The sequence below is a fragment of the Caretta caretta genome, chromosome 2, assembly GCF_965140235.1.
Source record: "Caretta caretta isolate rCarCar2 chromosome 2, rCarCar1.hap1, whole genome shotgun sequence".
NCBI classification, from domain to species: domain Eukaryota; kingdom Metazoa; phylum Chordata; order Testudines; family Cheloniidae; genus Caretta; species Caretta caretta.
In genome coordinates, this window is record NC_134207.1 from 261,529,548 (window position 1) to 261,556,818 (window position 27,271).

General features: G+C 45.6%; 1 protein-coding gene across 1 annotated transcript in view; it reads left to right on the top strand.

Annotated features, from left to right (window-relative positions):
* Positions 1-27,271, top strand: part of LOC125631161 (vasoactive intestinal polypeptide receptor) — a 199,132-nt gene that overhangs the window by 81,112 nt on the left and 90,749 nt on the right. The window contains exon 3 of the mRNA XM_048837429.2: positions 26,004-26,111. Within this exon, the coding sequence (XP_048693386.1) occupies positions 26,004-26,111 (108 nt within the window). The remainder of the gene's footprint in view (positions 1-26,003; positions 26,112-27,271) is intronic.

Genomic DNA, 27,271 nt, shown 5'->3' on the forward strand with positions numbered 1-27,271 from the left:
CTGTTACATGGGAGGTCTGACTGTGAGGCAACAGACCAGATCTATAGGCTATTGATAACGATTCCGCTGAGCTCTGGCTATTACTGCTGCATGCAGCGTGAGTCACCCGCCTGCTGTTCTATTGCCTTAATGCGCCATCACAGACACATTTTAATCCTGCTGATTTATTTATAGGTCAGTCTCGGGCTGCAGAAGGTGGTTCGTGTGCCACTGTGGTGCTCGGGCGTTAGGTTCTGATGGTGAACGGGAAACCAGGAGGTGCGAATGCAGCACTGCACTTGACCCACAGGGGGTGGCCTGCCAGTGCTTTGTGTGCAACATAAGAACATATAAGACCGGCCGTACTGGGTCAGACCAAAGGTCCATCTAGCCCAGTGTCCTGTCTTCGAACAGTGGCCAGTGCCAGGTGCCCCAGAGGGAATGAACAGAACAGGCCATCATCAAGTGGTCCATCCCCTGTCGCCCATTCCCAGCTTCTCTGCGCAGAAGCTACTCAAGTTGTCCTATTGTCCTTTTCTCCAGGAAATGCTTCAGTTTGTTTTTCGTCAAGGCAAATAATAATACTCAATGTTGTTGCTGTTTAATACAAAGCAAAATGTTCATCTACCCTGGGGGATGGAAAGTAGCTCCTTATGCTAATATGTCCTACGTCGACTCTTGTTATTAAGAGAGATTTCCTAACAAGTCTTTGACAGTATCCTTTTAAACTTTGCAGCTCAATTTCCTGAGGCATCACTTTGAAGTCACTTTTCATCATTTTAGAAATCCCTTTAGGAGCTTGAGAATGAAAGCTGGCCCCATACTGATTCCCACTCTGCCCTTCAAGTGCAGGTATCCTAGAATCTTGGGAATGTCGGGCTGGGAGAGACCCCAGGAAATCATCAAGTCCAGCCCCCTGTGCTGAGGCAGCACCAAGTAAACCTGGACCATCCCTGACAGGCGTTTGTCCAGCCTGTTCTGAAAAACCTCCCATGACGGGGATTCCACGACCTCCCTTGGAAGCCTGGTCCAGAGCTTAACTACCCTTATAGTGAGAGAGTTTTTCCTAATATTTAACCTAAATCTCCCTTGCTGCAGATTAAGACCATTACTTCTTGTCCTACCATCAGTGGACATGGAAAAACAATTGGTCCCTGTCCTCCTTATAACAGCCGTTAACATATTTGAAGACTGTTATCAGCTCTCCCCATGCCCCAGTCTCTTTTTCTCAAGACTAAACATGTCCCGTTTTTTTGTTTTTTAACCTTTCCTCGTGGGTCAGGTTTTCTAAATCTTTTTTCATTGCTGTAGCGCTCCTCTGGACTCTTTCCAGTGGGGCCCCTGCTTTTGTAAAGTGAGGTGCCCAGAACTGGACACAGTTCTTCAGCTCAGGCCTTAGCAATGCTGAGTAGAGCGGGACAGTTACCTCCCATGTCTTACATATGACACTTCTGTTGATGCATCCCAGAATGATATTCGCATTTTTAGCAGCTGCACAACACTGTTGACTTGTATTCAGTTTGTGATCCACTATAGCCCCCAGATCCCTTTCAGGAGTACACCACCTGGCCAGTTATTCCCCATTTTGTGGTTTTGCATTTGATTTTTCCTTGCTAAGTGAAGTACTTAGCACTTATCTTTATTGAATTTAATCTTGTTGATTTCAGCCCAATTCTCCAGTTTGTCAAGGTCATTTTGAATTCTAATCCTGTCCCCCAAAGTGCTTGCAACCCCTCCCAGCCTGGTGTCCTCTGCAAAGGTTATACACATACTCTCCATCCACTTGAATGATTATTCAAGTCATTAGTGAAACTATTGAATAGTACCGGACCCAGGACTGACTCCTAAGGGACTCCACTAGCTAAGCCCTTGCAGTCTGGCAGCATAGTCTTTGAGTATGGTCTTTCAGTCAGTTGTGCACCTAACCTTATAGTAATACCGTGTACACCACATTTCCCTAGTTTGTGATACAGTGTCAAAAGCCTTACTAAAATCAAGATATGTCACATCTACTGCTTCCCCCTATCCACTAGGCCAGTAACCTGTCAAAGAAGGAAATGAGGTTGGTTTGGCATAATTTGTTCTTCACAAATCCATGTAGGCTGTTCCTTATTACCCTATTATCCTCTAAATGCTTACAAACTGATTGTTTATAAGTATCTTTCTAGGTATCTTTCTAGGCTAAAGTTAAGATGCACAACAATCTTCTTAGCAAACTGGCAGGTTTGTCATGGGGTGCTCGTGCTCCAGCTCCATGGACGTCAGCTCTTGCCACCGCGTATTCGGTGGTGGAGTCCTGTGCACCAGTTTGGAGCCAATCGTCACACACCAAACTGGTGGATACGCAGTTACATGCCTCCATGCGTATCATCTCCGGTACCCTGTGTCCGACTCCACTTCCACGGCTCCCAGTTCTGAGCAATATTGCTCCTCCTCCTATCAGATGAGAGGTTGCCACTTGCAAGTTACTGGAGAAAGTATGCACCAACTCAAGCCTACCGCTGCACAATGACCTTTTTATACCACCAGCTGCACGTTTGCCGTCACATCGCCCATTATGGTCTCATCCACCCCGCCAGGATGTGAGGGCAGAAGCACTCTGGCAAGAGGAATGGCTATCTGTTATAATCCCCAACCAGTCCCTCGTCGCTGACCCCAAAATTTGCCCGCCTGGTTTTGACCTGCCCTGTCTCCAATGGTCCCCGTTGAACAGATTCCGGACCGGGCAAAGTCTCTGTGCAGCCAGCCAGTATCGCTGGGGCCTTCATGACAGCCCTTTGTGCAGCTGCGGTGCAACACAGACGATGACACACATTGTCGAGAAATGCCTGCTGACTAGGTTCAGCGGTGGCCGCGAAGAACTGCATCACCCCACTGAAGATGCCATTGCTGGGCTAGATGACTATGCACACGCTAAATAAAATCCAGGTATTGAAGGTAGACTGACTGGTGTATAATTCCCCAGGTCCTCTTTGTACCCCTTTTAAAGACATGGAGACAATTGATCATTGTTCTCTTTATAACAGCCCTTAACATATGTGAAGACTGTTATTGGGTCCCCTCTCAGTCGTCTTTTCTCAAAAATATCCGTTTTCCCAATAAGTCAAGTTTTCTAAACCTTTGATAGTTTTTGTTGCTCTCTCTGGACTTTCTCCATTTTGTCCACATCTTTCTTAAAGTGTGAGACCCAGAGCTGGACACCGTTTTCCAGCTGAGGCCTCACCGGTGCTGAGGAGAGCAGGACAATTACATCCTGTGTCGTACATTTGACCCTCCTCCTAATACTCCCCAGAATGATATTAGCATGTATCACATTGCTGATGGGGGTCTCTCTCCTGGGAACAATGACTCTGAAAAAGACCCAGGTGATCATTGTGGATAATCAGCTGAACATGAGCATCCTGTGCAATGCAGCAGCCAAAAGAGCTCATGCAATCCTTGGATGTAGAAACAGGAGAAGAGGAAGTTGTTATTACCTATTGTGACAAAGTTCCTCCTCTACCTTGGTGGGTCCTGTGTTTATTGGCAGATTTGCTCGCCTTGGAGCTTCACAGCAGCCCTCAGCTTGGCCGTTTTCGTGAACCCACAGTCCAGGTCAACTCCTCCTGTGTCTGACCAGGAGTTGGGAGGATTTGGGGGCAACCCGGGCCCGCCCTCTTCTCCGGGTTCCAGCCCAGGGCCCTGTGGAATGCAGCTGTCTCGAGTGCCTCCTGGAACAGCTGTGTGACAGTTACAACTCCCTGGGCTACTTCCCCGTGGCCTCCTCCCAACACCTTCTTTATCCTCACCATAGGACCTTCCTCCTGGTGTCTGATAATGCTTGTACTCCTCAGTCCTCCAACAGTCCATGTTCTCACTCTCAGCTCCTAGTGCCTCTTGCTCCCAACTCCTCACACGCACACCACAAACTGAAGTGAGCTCCTTTTTAAAACCCAGGTGCCCTGATTAGCCTGCCTTAATTGATTCTAGCTGCTTCTTGATTGGCTGCAGGTGTTCTAATCAGCCTGTCTGTCTTAATTGTCTCCAGAAGGTTCCTGATTGTTCTGGAACCTTCTCTGTTACCTTACCCAGGGAAAAGGGACCTACTTAACCTGGGGCTAGTATATCTGCCTTCTATTACTCTCCTGTAGCCATCCGGCCCGACCCTGTCACACTATGTAATTGGCACTGGGGAGACCACTGCTGAAATATTGTGTCTAGTTCTGGTGTCTGCAGTTCAAAAAGGATGTTGATATATTAAAGATGGTTCTGGGAGGAGCCACATTAATGACTGAACGATTAGAAAAACATGCCTTCTAGTGATAGACTCTAAGAGCTCAATGTGTTTAGCTTAACAAAGAGAAGGTTAAGGAGCGACTTGATCACAGTCTATGGTACCTGTAAAGGGAACAGAAATTTGATAACAGAGGGCTTTCCAGTCTAGCAGACCAACGTATAACAAAATCCAATGGCTGGAAGTTGAAGCTAGAAAAATTCAGACTAGAAACAAGGTGCAATTTCTTAACAGTGAGGGTAATTAACCACTGAAATAATTGACCAAAGGTACAGTAGATTCTTCACCACTGGCAATTTTAAAATAAAGATGGGATGTTTTCCTAGATGATACATGCTCTGTCTCAAACAGGAATGGGTAAAGAGCAGTCCTATGGCCTGGGTTAGACAGGAGCGCAGACTAGATAATCACAAATAGTCCTTTCTGGCCTCATAAATTGTGACTCTACAGCTTGTGTAGCTAGTAATAACATTACCCACAGCAGCAACGAACTTTCTCACAGTAGCACGAGGAAAGGTTTTGTCCTCATTTTGCTTTCAGAGCCTACAGATGCTGGCAAATGTCTTTCCAAGTGGAGCGCTCTGGAGCCCCTGAGGGCGTGCCAGGAGGCACACTGCAAAGCCTTTAGCAAATCGCTGCTCACTGACTTGTGTTCGTTATGTAACGTTCCCAAAAAAGCGATTCCCCCCTCCTCCGCTGCAGCTTACAAACCGCTTGGTTTAATTGAAATAATGGAGCAAAAAAACGGAGGGGATTTACCAGCGAGGCAAGCCAAAGCAAGCATGACTAGGTCAGTTGACTGTGTTCCTAATCTGATTATCTCATTACTGCTAATCAATTCCCTTTCTAATCATTCATTCCTTAAGCAACATGAGAATTAGCGACTGAGCTGTGAAATCTGTTGTAAGTAATTTGACAGGCTTCTGTGCAATGTGCATTCAGACAAGCTGCTCTCTGGTCTACGGTGCTGAGCAGCAAGACCCAGCGTCATAAACAGAGCTTATTAGAGAGGGGTGGAAGTCTTAGAAAGCTTGCCCACAGCTTGGAGATTGCTTTAATGGCCTGGAAAGCACATACTTGGGTATGAATGAAGTCAGCAAGAAGACAGAGGGCACCATTAAAACTCTGAGATTAGCTGAAGATCTGGACTAATGACCAGAGCAAGGGGAATGTGATTTTCTGCACTGACAGGATTCCACGGCATCCCCTGCTTATAGCTTTTAGGTGTTGAGTCTGCCAGGTGCCAAATGCCTGGTTGTGAGGATACTTGGCTCCTGTTCACTTCAGTGGGAGTTAAGTGAGTTCAGAATCCGACTGCCGGTGCTCAGCACCTCACAGGACCAGACCACTGGTTTCCATTTTTCATCATGGCAACCAATATTTTGAGACTCAGTTGTTTCATAGTGTGACAAAGTTCCTGCTCTACCTTGGTGGGTCTTGCGCTTATTGGCGGATTTGCTCGCCTTGGAGCTTCACAGCAGCCCTCAGCTTGGCCGTTTTTCTGAACCCACAGTCCAGGTCAACTCCTTCTGTGTCTGACCAGGAGTTGGGAGGATTTGGGGGGAACCTGGGCCCGCCCCCTACTCCGGGTTCCAGCCCAGGGCCCTGTAGAATGCAGCTGTCTGGAGTGCCTCCTGGAACAGCTGTGTGACAGCTACAACTCCCTGGGCTACTTCCCCATGGCCTCCTCCCAACACCTTCTTTATCCTCACCATAGGACCTTCCTCCTGGTGTCTGATAATGCTTGTACTCCTCAGTCCTCCAACAGTCCGTGTTCTCACTCTCAGCTCCTAGCGCCTCTTGCTCCCAGCTCCTCACATGCACGCCACAAACTGAAGTGAGCTCCTTTTTAAACCCAGGTGCCCTGATTAGCCTGCCTTAATTGATTCTAGCAGCTTCTTGATTGGCTGCAGGTGTTCTAATCAGCCTGTCTGTCTTAATTGTCTCCAGAAGGTTCCTGATTGTTCTGGAACCTTCCCTGTTACCTTACCCAGGGAAAAGGGACCTACTTAACCTGGGGCTAATATATCTGCCTTCTATTACTCTCCTATAGCCGTCTTGCCCGACCCTGTCACAATAGGAAATGTGATTGGTGCTACTTCTGTTAAAGCCCAAGGGGAAATAGTGGCCCAGATTTCAAACTCCCATGTGCTTACTCACTCGGGCAATACACTGTGATGTATGCATCCAAGTCAGGATTTGCAGGCTCATCTGGGCAGTTGCATACGGCATCATGGCATGGAAACCCATTTTGCCCATTATATATGTAATCTTGGTGTGTGGGACGTACAAAGTTTAACCTCAGTGAAGACAACTCTTGTTTCCAGCTCCATGTGCATATAACCGATGTTGGCTTGCAAGGCCAGATTTGGGGCCTGAGCTGCTTTGTCACATTTTGAAGCGATCAAGACGTGTTTTACAAGAGAAAAGGCAGCAAACATATGGAAATTAAAAATCCAACAGGGAAAAAGTTTAATGCAGTTTAAATGAGGAGTCTGTTTATACATCACTCTCTGTTTATAGTGCAGCAAGATAAGAGATAATTAATAGCTCTTTTCCTGTAAAGAGCGAAGTGAATTCTCACCCTCTGAACTGGCTAAGGCCTCCGAGTGTATAAAGCGGTCAGATCTGGGCTTTTTTGAAAGGGGTTGGTGGTGGATTGACAGCCCTGAGGCTGTTGTCCTCCATCACCAGAACAGGGCCAGTATGCTCCTTGCATATCTGTCCTATCAATGTGCTTCCCCCCTGGCCTGAAGGGATCTCCTCCATTAAAGACAGGTGTTCCTAAGTCAGATGAACACTGAATGCTTCAGCCTGAAAATTTCAGCAATGCTCAAACAAAATCATAACCCCTCAGCTGTTGGCCTGTCGGCCGAGACTGTCAACAAAAGTGGGCCAACAGTGAGGGTGGCCTTGTAGAACAGTCCATTGGGAATTAGACTTCCCAGCTTATCAAAATGGCGACTGCCCTCAGTCACTGCTGACCTATGTCATATTGGAACCTGGAATCTGGAGCGCTTAATAGTCCTCCAACCTATCCAGTCCCCAAAAATCTCTCTCTCAAGTTGGGAGACTGGAGTGGATTGGTTGTCAAAAAATTCAAAGACATTAAAGTGAGCCCCTCTTTCAGAGTGGCCTTCCCTAATATTGTTGTGTTGCAGGAGCAGGCATCTGAAAGCTCTTTGGGGCAGGAGCTAGCTTTTTGTTTTGCTTGTACAGCACCTACCGTAGTGGAGCCCTGGTCTGTGAGTAGGGCTCCTAGGTGCTACAGTAAAACAAACTAACTAGTCGTCGAAAGCTCACGCTGTCGTAAAGTTGTATGTGCAAAAAAGCTGAAAATAGCCGAGAACTTTAAAACTTGGACCTTCGCAAACCGTGAATCCCGGGGATGATTGAACCGGGTGAACTGTAGCAGTTGGGCCAAGTAATCCACCATCTGTGCAGCCTCCCTCATACAGCCAATGAAATTGTTGCATGCAAATTAGCTGGAGAGTAAAGGTATTGGGTTGGTTGAGTTATCTCTGATATCACAATGGTCTAGGACTCTTGGCACAGCATAAGTACGTGCCTTATTGTAGCTGAAAGCCCATGCTGCTGCACAGATGTAATTTGAAAAGACCAAGTGGCTGACGGCTCTAAAATTGGGCAGCAACAATCCTTGAATCCCAGTGATCATTGAAGCTGGTGATATTCTAAACAAAATGAGCTCTCAGCCATGCTGTTTCCATTGCTTCACACTGACTCAGCAGACATTCTAGGCTTCAGAGGGACAATCCTGGAATCTTTTATGTAGATAATAATGAATAATAATAGTAATAAAAGGGAAGCACATGTTTTCCTAGAGATGGTTCCAAGCTATAGCCCCAGATTTGAACACCCCCAACCTTTGGAGCATTTGAATTCCAGATCCAAAGTTTGCATTGTCTTAAGCAACAAATCCCATTCTCCGAGGTTCTGGTGAAAATGCTGGTACACAAAATTGTCAAATTAAAAAGAAATGACACATGGACAACTGATGTCCAACGTGGAGGCAAGAGACAGGACTTAGCTGGGCAGTTTTCTTGAATGTTAATGAAAAGGTCCTCACAATGAGAGCCATTCTTCCTACCTTTTAAAGGTAGCTTGCAATTACTTTTGGCCTGAAGGACTTGAAAAATGTTCCTTACCCCATAAAGTACAAATTCCTAGTCTAAGATCCAGCTTTTCGTCCCCCTCTTGCCTGTTCTAGAGTAGAACTCCCATTGCTGGTAATGGGAGACTTGCATAGGAACCGAGTACTGATGAAGCTCTGTATTGCACGTAAGCAATCTGAGATGTACAGAAAAGACCTGGATTTTGCTCTGAACTTGCCCTCAGAAAGGCATAACAGGGAATATGTAAAGTATCCTGTGGAATTCTCTTAAGATTCTGGTCGGCATCTGTGCCTTTTGAGGTTTCCCCATGAGAACCTTGAGTGGGAAGAGCGAATCCATAAGAAGATAAGAACGTCCATGCTGGGTCAGACCAAAGGTCCAGCTAGCCCACTATCTTGTCTTCCAACAGTGGCCAATGCTAGGTACCCCAGAGAGAATGAACAGAACAGGTAATCTTCAAGTGATCCATCCCCTGTTACCCGTTTCCAGCTTCTGGCAACCGGAGGCTAGGGACACTGTCCCTGCCCATCCTGGCTAATAGCCATTGAGGGACCTATCGTCCAGGAACTTATCTAGTTCTTTTTTGAACCGTGTTTATAGTCTTGGATTCCAGTTCCATCCATTTTGTGCCTCACTGCATCATTGGGTTTGAAGCTTTAATTTTGTCTTGAGTGTTGTAGAAATTTTCAGGTTGCAGCTTTTCTAGCAAACAGCAGTGTTTATTCAACTTGGGAACAGCTGTCTTCTCACTTTCAGGATTAAAAACCATTTAATGAAAACAAATCTCGTCCCGAAAAAGGCATTTTCATTTGGAGACATGTAACATTTGGAAATGCCCTTTTGGTTCTTGTGCTGGGTTTTGTGGTTTTTTTTCCAATAGGATAATATGCAAATATGCACAGCGTTAGTTATGCAAAGGTTATAAAAATAAACAGGAGAGAATACCATTGCTACAGACTAATAGCATGTTAGAGGCACAGGATAGTTGCTCAAATGTAATCCCCAGATGAAAAGCTTTAATTTGTTTTCTATAATGATTTGCATGCATTTTTCCCCTTATCGGGTTTATGGTTAAGAAACCCCCTTTTTGATTCTGACTGATGATTTAACAGAGCAAGGATCTCTCTGCTTTGTGCCAACTGATGTCTGCACTGGCAACTCCCAGGCATCCCACAGGCTGCATCAAAACCCCGTTGAGAGCTCTGGGCCTGATCCAAAGCCCGCTGAAGTCAGTGGGGAATCTTTCTACTGTCTTCAGTGGGCATTGAATCAAGCCTTTCAGTGTCTGAGGAGTTTATCGTGGGTAAGTCTACACTGTGTTTTAAAACGTGCAGAAACGAGTCTCGGAGCCCAGGTCTGCAGACTTGGGTTCGCACGACCGCACTAAAAGCAACCATGTAAACACTGCGACTCGGGCTGGAGCTCCGATTCTCAAGCCCACCCCTGCCTCTCTGGGTTTCAGAGCCTGAACTCCACGCAGAGTTGCAAGCTGGTTTTAGCACCATAGCGCGAGCCCCACGAGCTAAGTTGGAAAACCTGGGCTCTGAGTTTAAAACACAGTGTCAGCATGCCCTGGTGTCTAGAGAACTTGGTATGCAGAGATGGGGGCATAAAACTGTGGAGGATGCAGGTGGGGGAAAGAGCTTTCAAGCTGATGATCTAATTGAGACGTGTATTCAAGGAGATTTATGAATGAGGGATGTCTTGCAGAACATCAGCTGTAATGTCATCTTTACTTGCCAGTAAATATTTGGCCTTCATACAAGCAGGATGCTGAGCACCAGGTGACAGAGCTGGGGGAGAGACATTCGTGAGTCTTTCCGCTGTTCTGCTCCATGGACTGGAATACCAGCCTGCACAGTGGTTATAATAAGCGAGAACCAGATCCTGAAGTCTTTGCTTAGGCAAAACTCTCGCTGTAGCCAGTTGGGATTTAACAGGCATAAGGACTCTAGGATCAGACCCAAGGTCAGCCGCCCCGCTCTTGTTATTGGAAGAGGAGTCTGTAACAGCAGTTCCTGGAAATGTGTTCCGTTTATATAAATTGATGGGTATGTCACTTCATAGTGCAATAGAAATATTTGACTTATGGAGAAAAGAAAGATTGCAATGTTGGCTGGGAATCTATGCTCGTGCAGCCATAAAAGCTCAGGTTTTCAATCTTCCGTTGGGTCTGAATGCTGCTTTTCTAAGCCCACTGAGGTTTCGGGGAAGAGATTCATATGAAAGATGATATAGTTTCTCACTCTGAAAGGTCATGAAATTTCTAGCCTGGCCATTTATATGCCATAGGAAGCAATTCATATTAAGTAGGGGCTAGTAGAAACATTCCTTAAGAATGACACTTTTATCAGCATACAAGAAATCAATCTATATATTAGGCAGGCTATAACCCTGCTAAAATGTCCTATACTTGGGTAACCACTTGTTATTGGTCTCGTCGTAGGATGGACGGCCCCTTGAAGGGGAATCAGGGTCCAATCTATTTGTGATGGCTTCTTTAAGGAGAACAAGCCAGCTTGGCCCACCTGCAAATAATTAACTGCTGAGGTGGCTGGCTGGCAGCTAATTGACTAATGAGTGCCTGGACCTGATAGGAGGCTACCACTGCTCTGTTGGAGGGCTGTGCTCCAAAAGAGAGGAGGCTTTTAAGGAGAGGTGCTCCCAGAGGAGCTAGCAGGAAGAGGGTGTCCACATGGTGACCTCTGCCAGCCAACAGGTGAAAGGAGAGAGTAAAAAAGGAGCCAGCTGGGGAGAAGCTGACTGAGGGTTATAGCTGGCCTGAAGCATAATCCTGCTCCAGAAGTAGGGCAGGAGGCTCATTGGCCTTAGCCCCAGGGTCAGAAGATGGAACAATGGGTTTGTGTTCCCTTAGCTGAGCCTGGGGCTAGCTGGCTCAGGTCAGTTAATGAGCCCAGCTGAGCTGCAGCAGAATCGCCTGATTGGCCGGCCCACCCCATTGGCTGCAAGGAGCCAACAGGCGTGCTTTAAGCTCAGCAGCAGTGGCAGGTCACCGGCTGCTCAATGCATACACCTGCAGCTGCGATGTCTCCTGAACCCGCCTCGTTCCCAGCCTTTTTCCAGACCTGCTCCTATCTCACTCAAATCTGCTCCAGCCCTGCTCCCTTGCCTGGCTTCTGACTCCGGCTACTTTTTGTGTTGAATTCTCGCAGCATTTTCTGTAATTTGATAGTATTTTCAGCGATCAACACAATATCATCCACGAATCTGAGATGGTTTAACTGCTCCCCGTTGATGTTGATTCCACCCTTCCAATTCATCTGCCTCATTACCTTTCAAGGCACGCTGTGAAGAGTTTCGGTGAAACTGTGTCTCCTTATTTGACACCTTTCTTAACTGGAATGTGAAGGTGGGTATCAAAGTTATATCTGAAGTGCAGTCAGAATTTGCTTCCTTTAATAGTTTGATATAGTTTGTGTCAATGCCCTGCTCTGCAAGAGCTTTCAACACTACATTGATCTCTACGCTGTCAAACGCTTTTTTAAAGTCAACGAAGGCAATACATAAAGGGAATTTGTATTCACTTGAGCGTTACAATAACTGGTTTCTAGTGAAAATATGGTCCATTGTGCTGAAATTCCTTCAAAAGCCTGCCTGCTCTCTCGGCTGCTACTCGTCCAGACTCTGTGAGAGTCGGTTTGTTATTATTTTAGTGAACAGCTTGTAGACGTGAGAGCAGGCAAACTGGACGATAGTTCTTGAGATCTTCACAATCGCCCTTCTTGTATGGCAGAATGGTGTTGGACTCCTTCCAGCTACATGGTATCGTCTGCATTTCCAAGTAACGGCTAAACCTCTGAGCAAGGGTTTCCCAGAGGTCTTGGCCTCCAGCTCTTATCATTTTGATTGCCAGTCCATCTTTACCTAGGGCTTTTCCTTCCTTCATTTGGGGAACTGCATGTCGAACCTCACTGAAGAGGATTGGGAGCTATGTGCCTGTTGGTCTGTTGAAGTGTTGGTACTGGGACATTTATCCGAGACGCGAACAGTTCAGATCATTTCTGTCCCTGTTCTGTCAATTACTGGTTTTTCATCCCTGTTCTTCAGCACCATTATTGTTGACCTGTGCAGTGTCAGTTCCCTCTTGCATTTTTTGAGGCTTCTGCGATCTTCAGCCATCTTTAAGAGCCTTTCATTTCGGTACTTCTTGAAGTCCTCCTTTAGTCGTCATCTTATCAACTTGCAGAGGAGGGAGTACTCAAGTTTGTCACCATAATTTCACTTCATATGCCTCTGCTTCTCGAGCAAGTTCCACGGTTCCTCCAAGATTCTTCCCCTCACTCTTTTCGCTCTTTCTTTCTCAGCTAATTTCACACGTTGCGTCAATTTATCAGTGAAGTTTTTATGATCCTCATAACAGTTATCTATAGGACTCCAGTCTTCTTTGGAAATGTTCGATTTCAAGATTGCCTCATTGAATACTTTTGGCCGCTGTCTCTGATTTGCCATCTTTAACGCTTTCATCTCCACCTTTTCTTTGAAGTTGAAGTACTAAGATGTCTTGTACAATGTGCCACTTATCGATCATACTATAGTCAATCTCGTTCTTGTTCTTCTTCTCATTGGGCGCGATCAATGTCCACCTCCTCTTGGCCTTCTTCTTAAACCAGGTGTTACCAATGAACATTCCTTTCACCTCCGCCAGAGTTGCCAGTCACTCTCCTCATGGATTTCGTTCACCGATGCCGTACCTTCCAATGAACTTTTCACCTTCTTTTCCTCTTCCAATTTTGGCGTTGAAATCTCCCATCGCGATTGTATATGTGGATTTTTGAGCAAGGGTTTCCTCGAGCTCCTGATAGAATTCTTCCACATTGTCATTTTTGCTTGTGGGAGCATAGATTCGAATTGTAGCAGATCGCGGACTCACCAGTGCAGCATCTCCTGGGAATTAGCTCTTTTCTTTGCTGGCTGGTGTCTCACCTGCCGCAGGCCCCCGTGTCCCTTTACCTCAGGGTTCTACCCAGCAGTACCCCCTTACTCTGGGTTTCCCCTCCATGGGGAACCCCCAACCCTCTAAACCCACCTTGCCTCAGTGGCTACTGCCAGTCATCAGCTAGCCCCCCTCTCACTGGGGCAAACTGCAGTCTGTAATGGCCACTCATCATCAGCAAGAGGATTGGACCAGCTGCCTCTGCCTGTCCCTGGGCTATCCCTCTTTGGCCCCAGTACCTGCCTTGGGCCTTTAACAGGGCCTCAGCCTGGGGAGTTGCCAGGCTGGAGCTCCCCAGCTCCTCTTCCCTTTCCCCAGCCCTGCTCCGCTTCAGGTACCCTTTTCTCCCAGGCAGATAGGTCCTTCTCCCTCCAAGGCTGAAGGGAGATTCCTCAGCTTTTATCGGGCCACCTGTGGCCTGCTTGGGCGTGGCCCCAGCTGTAGCTACTTCCCCAATCAGCCTAGCCTTTTCCATCGGAGCGAGGTAACTGCCCCCGCTACATGAATAATCATGAGAGCTCTGTTCTTGTTCAGTTGGAGGTGTAGCAGTCCAAATGCGCAATGACTTGAACTTGCAGGAGATGATTTCTGAAGACCATTCCTTGTTGATGTTGAAGCCAATTTCTCCAATGGTTCTCGCACCGTCTCCTTTTTCCAACACGATGATACTTTCGTCTCTCCGGTTCGCTTCCATCTCCTTGCTTCGTTGTGTTTCGCAGAGACCAAGGATGCCGCAGGCTGTCCTTGCCTTCTCCTCCACTAGACGGCTGATCGAATCATCTCTTATCAGTGTCCTGCAGTTATAGGTGCCCACTGAGAGGGCAGTACTTCTTCTGGCCCCTGAGATTTTTAACAGCCTCTTGTTGACTGAACTCTGCACCACTGTCATAGAATGGATCGAGGGGCACACACGGAGTTGGGATCCTTTATTCGTGTTGTTTATTTATGCCTAAGCACCCACCCTATGAAAATCACACCCCTTCAAAGAGTCTCCCATTGAGCATCCAAAAAGGGAGGCACCCAAGGGTGAAAGTAAGCCAGTACAGGCTGGTATGGCGTACTAGTAAGAAGTGGCCGCTGGTACCAGCCCGTACGCAGCTGACATTAAAATGCTGCCACGCACTTTAACGTCACTGCCCCCTTTGTCCCCCTCCTAACGGCGGCCCTGCCGGTAGGGTCCCTGCTGGCAGGGCCGCCAACGGGGGCACGGAGGCAGGAAGTGAAAGGGGCAGCGGCTCTGGCGGCGATTTAAAAGGGGCTGAGAGCCCCGGGCCCTTTTAAATCGGCACCGCAACCCCGGGCAGCGCGGACGGGCTGGCTGGGGGAGGCCGACCCCCCCAGCCCCGCCCCTTCTGCTTGAGGCCCCGCCCCTTCCGGTGGCCCAGAGCCGGGCCCCCGTAACGGTAAGTCTTCTATGTTACTTTCACCCTTGTAGGCACCCCAAATCTCTAGTCACTCCTGAAAATGTTGGTCTTGTCAACCAGAATGAAAAGGGTGTAAACTGCATGCTTCAGCTTGCTTAGTAGATAGGGCTGCTTTTACGTGACTGAGGTGGAAGAATTCTCCCATGGGGATGTATCACAATGACGTGGAAAGAGAAGGGTGGTCTGAACATAGGAATGGGGAAACAGGAAACTCCGAGTCCTATTCTTCCTGTCTGCCTGTCTCTCTTTATTCATGTATATCTCCACAGCAGCAGTGCCTTCCCTCTGTAACATTGACCAGAGCCGGGGTGGCCAAACTTACTGGCCCTCAGAGCCAAATATGACAATCTTCAGAAGTTCGAGAGCCAGGGCACACCTGCCAAGAACTGTGGGTTGGGGCTTCAGTCCTGCTCCTGCTGAAGCCCCGAGCCTTGGCAGGTGCTCCCCGCAGGGCTCAAGACCCCCTCCCCGCTGGGCAAACGCCTCAAGACCTCCCTTCCCGCTAGGTAGAAGCCCCTACCGCACCACCTCGCTGCAAGGCGGAGGTCCTGAGCTTTCTGCCCCACTCCCCAGTCTGGTAGGTGGAGAATGGGGGCGTTGGGGGGGTCTGTGAGCCGCACTTTAATGGTAAAAGAGCCGCATGTGGCTCACGAGCCACAGTTTGGCCACCTCTGGACCAGAAGATAAGCATGCTCAGAAATACCTCCTGCGTTTTGCCCCATTCTCAGTCTTGATTTCTCCTGTTACAGCAGAAGCCACTAAGACAAACTGAAAAGAGCAGGATTGGATAATCTGATGACTACTAATGTCAGTTGGAAACTATGTGTATTAGGGAAATGGGCTGAGGCTAATCAGATCCCCATGCATTCAGGTTGGGCATCTAAATCCCATTGATTTAAATGGGGGGTGAGGTTCCTAAATACCTTTGTGCATTCTACCCAGTGGGCCTCAGCTGGTTGTCTGCAGCATCCGGAAGGAATTCTTCACCCCAGTGTACCTCCCTCCCACCATCACTTTAATAGACAGTGTGCACTATTTATCCCTTTTTCTGAGGCGTCCAGTCATAGCCACAGCCAGAGGCAGAATGCAAGCGTAGAGGGGTCTGTGCTCTGATTCAGTGTGACAGCTCCTTTGTACCTAATGCATAGACCATACCTGCTGTAAGCACATATTGCAAGTTCGGTTGGTTGGTTTGGCTGGCACATCTATATAAAGAAACCGTCAAGATCAAGCAAATTGATCTTTACCTCCGTGGTCCTTTGCTTGGCCTGTTGTTTGCGCAGTCCTTGAGAGAATGTTAAACAGGTGTGATTGCAATCACCTCTGTTTGCGTGCAGTGGAAAGGCTGGCTCAGAATGTTGTGTGTGTCTCTGGAATAGGAACAAGTCAGACATTGCAAAATCAGCCCTCCTCTCAATAATGCCATTGCTAAGGCTCTCCAAAGCATGGTACTGCGCCTCTATGCGAGGCTGGTTTTGCCAATACGCATGGCGCACAATAATTCTTTTCCAGGGGTCCAGCTGGCCCACATGCTCAGGGTGTAACTGATCACCATATTTGGGATTGAGAAGGAATTTTCCCCTGGGTCAGATTGGCAGGAACTCTGGGGGATTTTCTCCTTCCTCTGCAGCAGGGGGCACGGGTCACTTGGAGGTTTAAACTAGTGTAAATGGTGGATTCTCTGTAACTTGAAGTCTTTAAACCATGATTTGAGGACTTCCGTAACTCAGCCAGAGGTTAGGGGTCTGTTACAGGAGCGGGTGGGCGAGGTTCTGTGGCCTGCAACATGCAGGAGGTCAGACTAGATGATCGTGACGGTCCCGTCTGGCCTCAGAGTCCGAGTCTAACTCTGCCCTGCTTTGCTAAGATGCAGTAACTTGCACTGTTGCTACAGAAGAGCAAGTCAGCTGAGCTCTCAGTGGGAAGTCAGGCTAGTCGTTCTATGGGGAGCCAGGACTCCCAAGTTCTGCTCAGAGCTCCACCGTTAACTTGTCGTGCACGTTTGGCATACGCCAGGTTTTTCAGACATAAGAACCTACTGTTGGAAATCTGGATAAACTGCCTGATTTTCAGACCGTGACTCCCAGTGAAGTCAGTGGGAGCTGGTAGATGCTCAGAGCTTTTGAAAATGACCCATGAAGGTGCTTGGGCAAGAGTTGAGGAGCTTAACTTTGGGCAATTTTTATTTTTATTTTTTTTTGCAAATCTTGGCCTTTAGCTTCGACATCTCTTTGCTTGAATTTACCCGTTTCTAAATTAGGTGCAAACACCGACCTTGCAGGAATGTTTTAAAGCTTAATTCATTAAAAATGACCTGCGAAGGTGCGGGAAATACTTTTTTTTTTTTTTTAAATCTTTGTTCTGATGTATAAAGAAAGCCTTAGCAGTTCAGGTGTTGCCTACCCTGCTTTTCTTGGAAGACTCTATTGATGATAGGGAAACTTATGGAATCCTAATGTGTAAAAAGTATCCACTGAAAACAGGAGGGGGGGCTTATTTGTTTACAGCTATCTGGCTTTGTTTCTTTCTCGTAATGCATATTTAACTCAAATGTCTGAAAAACAGTTGGGAGAAAAGATCTCTTTGTTAAAGAGTCAACACCCTCTCCATAAAGGACCTGCAAGTTTCCCTCTTCAGTTCTCTGATCTTCCACAGAGACCACCATCAAAAACAAGGAAGAGAAAACTTGAAGTTCTTGTTATTACTCAGGTGAAAAAATTCAAGCTATCTTTATGCATCATAAAGAAGCAAAAATCTTCTATTTCTTTTCCTTTGCAGTGTTTGTAAAGTGCCTTGGGAACTTCTGATGAAAGCTATTGCAGAGATGCAAATCAAAACCATTTTTTATTAGTAAGTGTTGCGTACACATAAAGTGGAAAAAATCAATGTCTGGCTGAATTGAGGGGAAGCATGATAATGCACTGTCTAAGAAAGCATCCTATCATTAAGATCAGCCTGGGAATCCTTTTCGCTTGCTCTGAGTGGCTGAGTTAATTTCCTGCAGCATGTGGATGTCGGAGGTGGCTTGCAAGAAGAAATAATTGGCATCTTCATGCTGCGAAGAGCTAATTATTGGTGGAAGTAAAGCCCTGTAGTAGCTGGTACCTTACATGCTCTAATGACATTCTTGTTTTCCTGTGGCAGACCACTGTCCCTGCCCCATCCCTCCATTGCCTATAGCACCGGGGTGATGCAAGCCAACGCGACAGGCGAAAGCACATGAAGGGAATGTGAGGCCATGCAGAGTTGCAATGCAAACCTCTGGACTTATGTATTTGCTTTGGATCAGAGTTGGTGCCAATGAGATCAAAAGAATAATGAGACGAAGGCAGGGCAGGTCGGCAGCCACTAGCCTTGACGATGCATCCAGGGACACTGGAAACAATAGTGAAAATGGAAGTGAATCGTTTGAATTTTGCTGTTCGGGGAGGAAGGGATTTCAGCAAAGAACTGTTGCAATCTGAGCTAGCCAAGGGCAAAGTCAGTTTGTCACAGAAGGCCAAAATAAACCCTAACCTGCAGCTTCCAGGTAGGAAACTGCAGAGCTGGCTGGGAAAGGGGATTTCATGTACACAAATCTGGTGCTTGTACCGGGCTTATAGGACTAGGATGCCTGAGTGCTGATCCCATATGGCCACGGTCTTGCTCTAGCTTTAGGAAGTCTTTACAATGTCAGGAGTCTGTGGTCCAAATTCACAGGGGCAGTCCAGCTGCTCCACTCAGGTGGGGCCCTCATGCAGAGTCACCCCTGTCTGAGTCGTCTGCCGGGACTGAACCTGGGATCTCAAGCCACAAGCCTGTACAGTTTAAGTTAAAGGGCCAGGGCCATTAGTGCAGAAGCGGTAGCAGACTCATATGCCTCTGTATGTGGTCTGGCCACTAGAGTGGGACAGAGAGTCACTGTGCGTCAGTGCGGGTTACACAGAGCAACCCTAACCCTCAACTGACGACTCAAAGGCTGCTTTGCACAGAGCGGGGCTGTAACACTGAAGCTGCTCCTGTGTTTTTTCACCTCTCAAACATAGATCATAATTATTGTGATGGTACATCCTTTCACAGTGAGGTCTCCACTGCACATCTCAAGTAGAGCATGAGGCCGGAATTGGATCGTTCCAAACTGGGATGCAGCTCTTCCTATCTCCTGATGGCCCATGGTGCTTTGATCTCTTGCAAGGAGCTGCTATTAATTTCCTTTCACAGTTTCTGTTCTGCCATGTCGTCTGTCTTCTCCCGTGAAAGACGCTAAAGCCAAAATTTTCAAACCTGTATCCTTCAAATTAGGCCCCTCTATAAAAGTGGACTGATTCCCAGATGTGGTGATTACCTGTAGCTCCCACTGATTTCACGAGGCTCTATTTCTACTGCCTGCAGAAAATTATATTAATCGCCTCTTTGCGGATGCCCATGCCCATCTGGCTGGAATTTGTAGGTGCTTGTTTGCAAATATATATATTTGCAGGCATCTCTTTTTAACAATGTGGCCCATGGTGGTTTTCTATTGGATGGTTTGACCGAATTAAAGTTTGACTGACTCTGCCACTAAGAGCAGCAAGCACTTTGAGGCAGGGACCATATTTCTGTTCTGTGTTCGTACAGCACCGAGCACCATGGGGCCCTGGTCCATGATTGGCGATCGCAGGCACTACTGCAAAATTCCACTATATGCCTAACTGTCTTTTAAAAATCTGATAAGGCAATGCAAGCAGTAATGATAATTTATAACCAGACGGGGCAAACCACTGGAGAATACACCATAGGCAAAATTGCTGCAATGCTAACAGGGGATGTAATAAATGTGACACAACAGATCTTTGGCATCCCCGACTCCTATGGCTATTGACTCCGTTGGGTAGTTCTGAAAACTGCCAGCTGATGTCAAACCAGAGCAAAAATGAGCTTCTGTTGCAAATAGTAGAAATGTAGCTCACGAAAGCTTATGCTCGAATAAATTGGTTCGTCTCTAAGGTGCCACAATTCCTCCTGTTCTTTTTGCGGATACAGACTAACACGGCTGCTACTTGGAAAAATGCTCATGACTGCGTATCTTCGCCCCTCCATAGGAGCTGAGTAAAATGCAACTTTCCTTTGGCGTCTAACCCACTAGCAGATATTGAGGAATATATTGAAATCCAGGGGTACTAGAGAAATTGTATTACTATGGACTTGTCTACACAGAGACTTAGTGTGTAGCAAGCTGGGGTGTGAATCTGTAGCATACAGTTTGCCACCCACTAACTGGCTGTTTGAACCCTGCTAACATGCACTAAAAATTCCCTAGTGCACTTTGACCTACTGCTGTTTGAAAGCCCCCTCGGGAACTTTTCGTGTGCAGTAACAGGATCCACATGGCTGGTAGTGCCTGGCAAACTGGTGCACTGTAGATTTACGCCCCACTTGCTATGCACTAAATCCCCATGTAGAAGAGTTCTAGATCTCAGAATAAACAAGGATATAAAGAGCTAAATTCTTCCTTGGTGTAAGTGCACTGATTTCTATGGAGGCACACCGGGAATGACAACCCTCATTCGGAAGCACTTAAATGAGACCCAAGCACATGCTGAAATGCGTTCTTGAATCAGTACCTCAAATAGCTCCAACAATTTAAAAATTTACTATATTCACAGCCATGTGATACTGCCCTCCACCCTCCCCCGCTTCTTAATCAAACCCATTAACATCACAGGAGCATGCCCAACTTCTGTAGGTTATTTCTGATGCTTCCTCGTTAAGCTCCATCTGTATATTTTTAAATGCAGACACTTCTCAAACAGCCATTTATCGGGTTCAATCTGCCAGGTATGTAAACCAGAGCAAAAGTCAGTGTCCCATATGAACTGACATGTGTGTTGTCTAATTTTTTAACCTATTACAAACTTTGAAAAAACAACCACAACAGAGAGCTAGAGAGAGAAACCTTCTGCTGTAATGTGATATAAAGTTGCCTGCCTTACAATGAGAGACTTAAGGAGCTTAATCTACTTATTTTATCAAAGGGAAGGTTAAGAGGCACCATCTATATGTAATCACCCAGGGGGAACATATCTGAATGTAGGGGGCCCGTTAGTCTAAGGGCTTGTCTACACTTACAATTTATAGCGCTCTAACTTGCTGGCTCAGGGGTGTGAAAAATCACCCTTCTGAGCATAGCAAGTCTGAGCGCTTTAAAGCGCAAGTGTAGACAGGCTCTGAGCGCTGGGAGTCGCGCTCCCAGTGCTTGGAGCTAATCCCCTCGGGAAGGTGGATTGCCAGCGACAGCGCTTTGAAGTTTCCAGGGTAGCCATGCCCTAAGGCTTTGTCTACACTGGGAAGTGAAAGACAAAACTTCTGCTGTTCAGAGGAGTTTTTAAAAAACCGCCCCCGAAAGACAAAAGTTTTACCAGGTGTGAGCAGCACTTTGTCGGCAAGAGACAAAGCTAATGCCACTCGTTGGGGGTGGAAGTTTTTTGTCAGCAGGAGAGCTCTCTTCTGCCGACAAACAGCGCTTTTCGCAGCACTTTTCGCATACACTAAAAGCTGCACAGTGTAGCCATCGCCTTGGAGACCAAGACACAGTGGACCAACGCATCACAAGATCCAATGGCTGCAAGTTGGTGTTAGAGCATTTTAAATAAGAGGCAGTTTTTAACCGTGAGGGTATTGTCACATCACTTTTATAGGCTAGAGTAGTTAGTCGTTGGAACAGATTATCAGGGGATGTGGTAAATTCTCCATCACATGGAGCATTTAAATGATTACTTATTTGTTTTACTGTAGCACCCAGGAGCCCCAGACATTGAACAAGACCCCATCATGCTAGGCCCTGTGTCAATAGTTGATATCATTCTACAAATTACGCCCTGGTTTTCAACCCCAAGTTATTGGGACTCATAAACTTTAAGGCCAGAAAGGACCAACATGATCATCTAGTCTGACCTCCTGCATGCTGCAGGCCACAGAATCTCACCCACCCACTCCTGTAATAGGCCCATAACCTCTGGCTGAGTTACTGAAGTCCTCAAATCTTTATTTCAAGACTTCAAGTGACAGAGAATCCATTTACTCTAGTTCAGACCCGCAAGTGACCCATGCCCCACATTGCAGAGGGAAGTGAAAAACCCGCGGGGGTCTCTGCCAGTCTGACCTGGAGGAAAATTCCTTTCCAATCCCAGATATGGCAATCAGTTAAACCCTGAGCATGTGGGCAAGACCTACCAGCCAGACACCTTGGAAAGAATTGTCAATAGTAACTCAAAGCCCTGCCTATCTTGTGTCTCATCTCCGACTGTTGGAGATAAGTGCTAATAGCAGTCATGGATGGGCCATTTGCCTTTGTAGGCAATTTCATCATTCCATCCCCTCCATAAATTTATCAAGATCAGTCTTAAAGCTAGTTAGATTTTCTGCCCCCACTACTCCCCTTGGAAGGCTGCTCCAGAATTTCACTCTGATGGTTAAAAGAAAAGGAGGACTTGTGGCACCTTAGAAACTAACCAAGTTATCTGAGCATAAGCTTTCGTGAGCTACAGCTCACATCCGATGAAGTGAGCTATAGCTCACGAAAGCTATAGCTCACTTCATCGGATGTGAGCTGTAGCTCACGAAAGCTTATGCTCAGATAACTTGGTTAGTTTCTAAGGTGCCACAAGTCCTCCTTTTCTTTTTGCGAATACAGACTAACACGGCTGCTACTCTGAAACTCTGATGGTTAGAAACCTTCATCTAATTTCAAACCTAAACTTACTGATGGCCAGTTTCTATCCATTTGTTCTTGTGCCAAAATTGGCCCTTAATTTAAATGACTCCTCTCCCTCCCTGGTGTTTATCTGTCTGATGTATTTATAGTGTGCATTTACATTAGGAAGGAATATTTCCCTCCCCTACAGGAATCACTAGATGAAATTCCCTGACCACGGTTTTGCCAGAGGTCGGACAAGATGATCGTAGTGTTTTCCTTTGACCTTCAAGCTATGAAAGAGTTTTGTCAGTACGAATTTAATAGGGTCACGTTATTCATGAAAGGTGAAGCCGTGGCTGATGGATGCAAATAACCTCCAGCAAGTGCTGATAAAAACTTTGCATCTCCCCAGCATGAATTGCATACTTGCCACACGTGTGGCAGGAAAAAAACAATTTTAGCTGTATACCTTGTTTAGCAACATTTTGATTAACACATAAGTAGAGTATGAAAATAAGTAGGTTCCATCTCCTCCTTGTATAGGTTGGCTCCCAAATGGCCTGATCCAGAGCTCATTGAAGTCAAAAGGTGTCTCCCCATTGACTTTAGTGGGCTTTGGGGCAAATATTATCGCAAGTCCACCTGGACAGGCTTTGGAGGAAGAGAGAAGCATTTTAAAACCTCTAGAAATTGCCTAAAACCACTTTTCCATGCATAACAATTATATGGATCTTCAGTACAGCATCTCAGGACCTCGCCAGGTGAAAGCCCTGTGCTGTGTATCCCATAGGGAAGATGGGAAATCTTTCCAAAGTGTCTTAGCACCTATTTCTAGCCCTGACGGCTTATGGGCTGTCTAGTTATACCTGTCACTGATGCATAACTGAACACAATGCTGCAGGCCTCAGATCACTGTATTCTTGGGGCAAAATTCTTTCTTGGGGAAAGGAGGAAACATTTTTTCTGACAGGCTGCTTTCATAGATTATAAGACCAGAAGAGCCCATTGTGATCATCTAGTCTTACCTCCTGTACAGCACAGGCCATAGGGCTTCTCTGTATTAATTCCTGTTTGAACTAAAGCGTATCTTTTTAGAAAAACATCCAGTCTTGATTTTAAAATGTCCAGTGGTGGAGAATCCACCACAACTCTTGGTAAACTACCCTAGCTATTAAAAATGTGTACCTTATTTCTAGTCTGAATTTGTCTAGCTTCAGCTTCCAGCCATTGGATTGTTTTACCTTCGTCTTTTTATGAAAGCTTAATGCACATTAGAAGCTGCTCAGAGCTTCGGAATGACATAAGCAGTCCCATGGGAGATGGGTTTGTGGACAGAGTGCAGGTGAGGTGGTAAGATGTCTGACGAAAAGTGCAAGCTATCACATGGATATCCATTATAGCTATATCTTATCTCTGTATAGCTCAAAATCTGTTTACTGAAGGATGTAGGCAGTGGTTCTTTCTGTTCCTTGCATTTCAAACAAGAACAAATGAACTGTAATGTAAGTATTAGATGCAGACGTTTAAACTAAGCTCAAAACAAAAATGTTCTCCTTTAGGAAGCCATCCAGTACTTTTGTCTTGTATTTTATATTGGATTCCATCTTGGTCCAGAGTTTCAGATAATATGTCCTGTGGTTGTGAATACATTGTAAGTACCTAGGTTGATAGGCCCAGAGTTCTAGATGTTAAGAGGTCCTGTTGTGAAACCATCTATTTTCCATGGGTAGAATTCTGATGTCTTTATCTTTGGCCCTACTGGTCACAACTTCGTGGGAATTAAATATGAGCCTCTGAGAACTGAGCTTTGTAGCTAATGTTAAAAGTTGGAAAATTGTATTTTAATGAATCTAAAAGTGGAGGTTACAAGAAGATATTCTCAGTTGTTTTCGTTGCAATCTCAAATAATCCCACTTCAAAGCTGCATTTAAAAATTTCCATTTACCCCAGTAAAAACAAAGATAAAGCTTTGATTATAACTTCCAAAGGGAGTTGAGGTTGCTTTTCGGCTTTCTGGTTGCTCAAAGCATTGTTGTTTGCTTTCTCCTTATTGATCTGAGGTATCAAAGGTGCTGATGCAGTCTTGGCAAATTGATTGTGGAGTTAGGCTCTTGGGTAGCAAGTTTGGTCTGTTTCACATCAGTAATATTTACCGAAGAAATATGCCCTGGCAGTGGTTTTCTGAGTTCCTTTTACTACTATCAGAAACATGTTTTACTAAGTGCTTTTTTTCTTTACAATCCAGTTCCACCTTCTGGGACATTGGATATAACCACAGCCTTTTCCTAACCTTTGGGGAATTGTTCTATGCCACATCATGGGTGACTCTTGAACAGGATTGCTAGAGGGACATGGCTGCAGTATCTATCGATCCATCTATCATTGTTATTATTTGCATTCTGTATGAAATTCTGATTTTTTTTTTCATTCAAAATCAGAACAAAACCTGAAAATTTTGAAATTTCCAGGGAAACAAATTCCGAAAAAGTTCAATTCAGGATCTTCAAAATATCTTGTTTCAATAGTGTCAAAACACTTATTCTAATTTAGTTTTTATATTTATATTAAAAATTAAATATAACATCTATAAATTAAATATAATCAGTATAGAACACATTAAAAACAATATTTTAATATATGTCAAAACAAATTGAGTTGAATTGATCGCATCAAAGTGAAACATTTCCACAGTGAAATGAAACGTTCTATCAAAATTTTGTTGAAATCAACTTATTCCCGCGAAACATTTCAGTTTCGTTGAAACCGCAGAAGCAGTAGGAAAGTCCTAAATGGACTTCATGGAGTCTCTTGCATGTCTCTCTGTTTTGGGAGGGGTTAAAAAAATCTTCTTGGGCATAATTTACTCCTTCCACCCAATGCATCCACAGCATCAACCATAATTTTGCACCTGTGTGGGTGGCAGTTTCAGTGGCATGAGGGATGGGGGAATTACAAAGGAACAGAAGCAGTCGCATCTTGTGCACAGTTTGCTGTGTTCAGATCAGGTACTTTAATTTGGAGGGGGAGCAAGAGATTTAATCTGAGAATCTCTAGTGTTTCCATCTATAAAATCCACTGTTCACTATTAACCCAGATTTGTCTCAGTCCTACACAGATCTGGCCTGTGTCTCCCTGTCAATTCCAGAAAATGTTTGATGCCACAAATGCTGAATCTTGAAACTGAGGTTATTGAAAATTGTGTTTAAAGAAAATAATCCCATATTATTTCACTCTTTCCTCTCCGTTTGTGAGAATTAAATCCCTCATTCTAGGTCTTACAGCACATATTTTTAGGATAAAGTGTAGTTTTGGGTGCCAACCTCCATTTAGAGCAGTATATAGTACACTAATGTGGGGGTGGTCTCAGGGATCTAAACAGTCTTTTTCACCTCTAACTTATGTAATCCTCTGATCCAGGTTTCGGATTTGATTGAGAGAGTTGGAAAACTGGATAGAGCTGGTTGCTCACAAGGTAGCCATGAATCATGCCCTGCATTGGGTTTCTCTGCATACTTTCCATACAGCACAGACAAAGTAGTCCCTAAACGTTCTAATATGGTCACCTCTTTCTCTTCTCTTTCTGTAGGTTGTGGAATGATGTGGGACAACATAACCTGCTGGCCCTCAGCAGCAGTGGGAGAAGTTGTGGTGATGCCATGTCCAATATATTTTATCTACTTCTCCACTTCTCTGGGTAAGTGAAACTAGACAGTTCGTTTACTATAAATGTCACTTGGTGTTTTCTAATTTGATTCACTCCACCTTCCTTCTGGTGAACTAAGAAAAGGAGGACTTGTGGCGCCTTAGAGACTAACAAATTTATTTGAGCATCAGCTTTCTGTTTGAAAAGTAAAGTTGAAACACTCCATGATGGCTGTTCAGAGGTAATGGACATGTGCTACTCCCCATTGACGTCAGCTGGAGTTCTGGGTGCTCAGCCCGTCTGAAAATGAGACATTATAGCCAATCGAGGGCTGTAATGCTTTTAATCTAAGAGAGGTTATTGGTAACTGGGTGGAGTTTAATAGCCAAGGACACGGAGGAGGTCAGGCTAGCTGACCTGGTGGTCCCTTCTGGCCTTAAACTCTATGATTCTTTATCCGGTAGAAGTGGGTAAGTAGTTGAGTAGCTAACCTGCTTGACTACACCCTTGTATCTATCTCCTCACTGGTATGCCCAAATCCCCAGCCTACCGACATGGATTCACACTTATTATTTTTCATTGTTTCTTTACATTACAGTAGAGACCAGAGACACCAGTCACAGCTGGCATCCTATTTTGCTAGGTCCTATATAAAACATACAAAGACAGAGTCCCCGCACCTTGCACTCCATGTGTGGGATTATCTCTGAATATTGGCCTAACTCTGCTCCCATTGAAGTCAATGTGAGTTTAACCAGTGACTTCAACGAGAACGGAGTTAGGCCAATGCTGTTCACTTTGAAGATTCCACTCTACGAAGTTGCATACAAAGAGGAGCTAGTAGAAAAATGTCCCCCCCCCATAGAAAATTTTGACAAAAATGGGAAAAAATAGTTTCCCTCTAAATTAAATTTTCCACAGAAAACGTTGAGGGTTTTTTTGTTTGTTGGGGGAGGGGGAGTTAAGTGAAAATTTGAAAACCAAAAAATTCTATCCAAAAACTGAACAACTTCAATTCGGAAATATTGCTGTAGTACTTCATGAGAGTTGTAGCCTGGGTACCTCATGCTCCCATTATCCTCTTGAGCCCAGAGTCCCTGGTCAGACTTCATCTCCCATGGTGCTCCACAATCTTCTCTCGTGGAGGGGGAGGCAATGGATCATGTGAGTTCTTGGCAATAATGCATCATGGGAGAGGTAGTCCCGCCAAG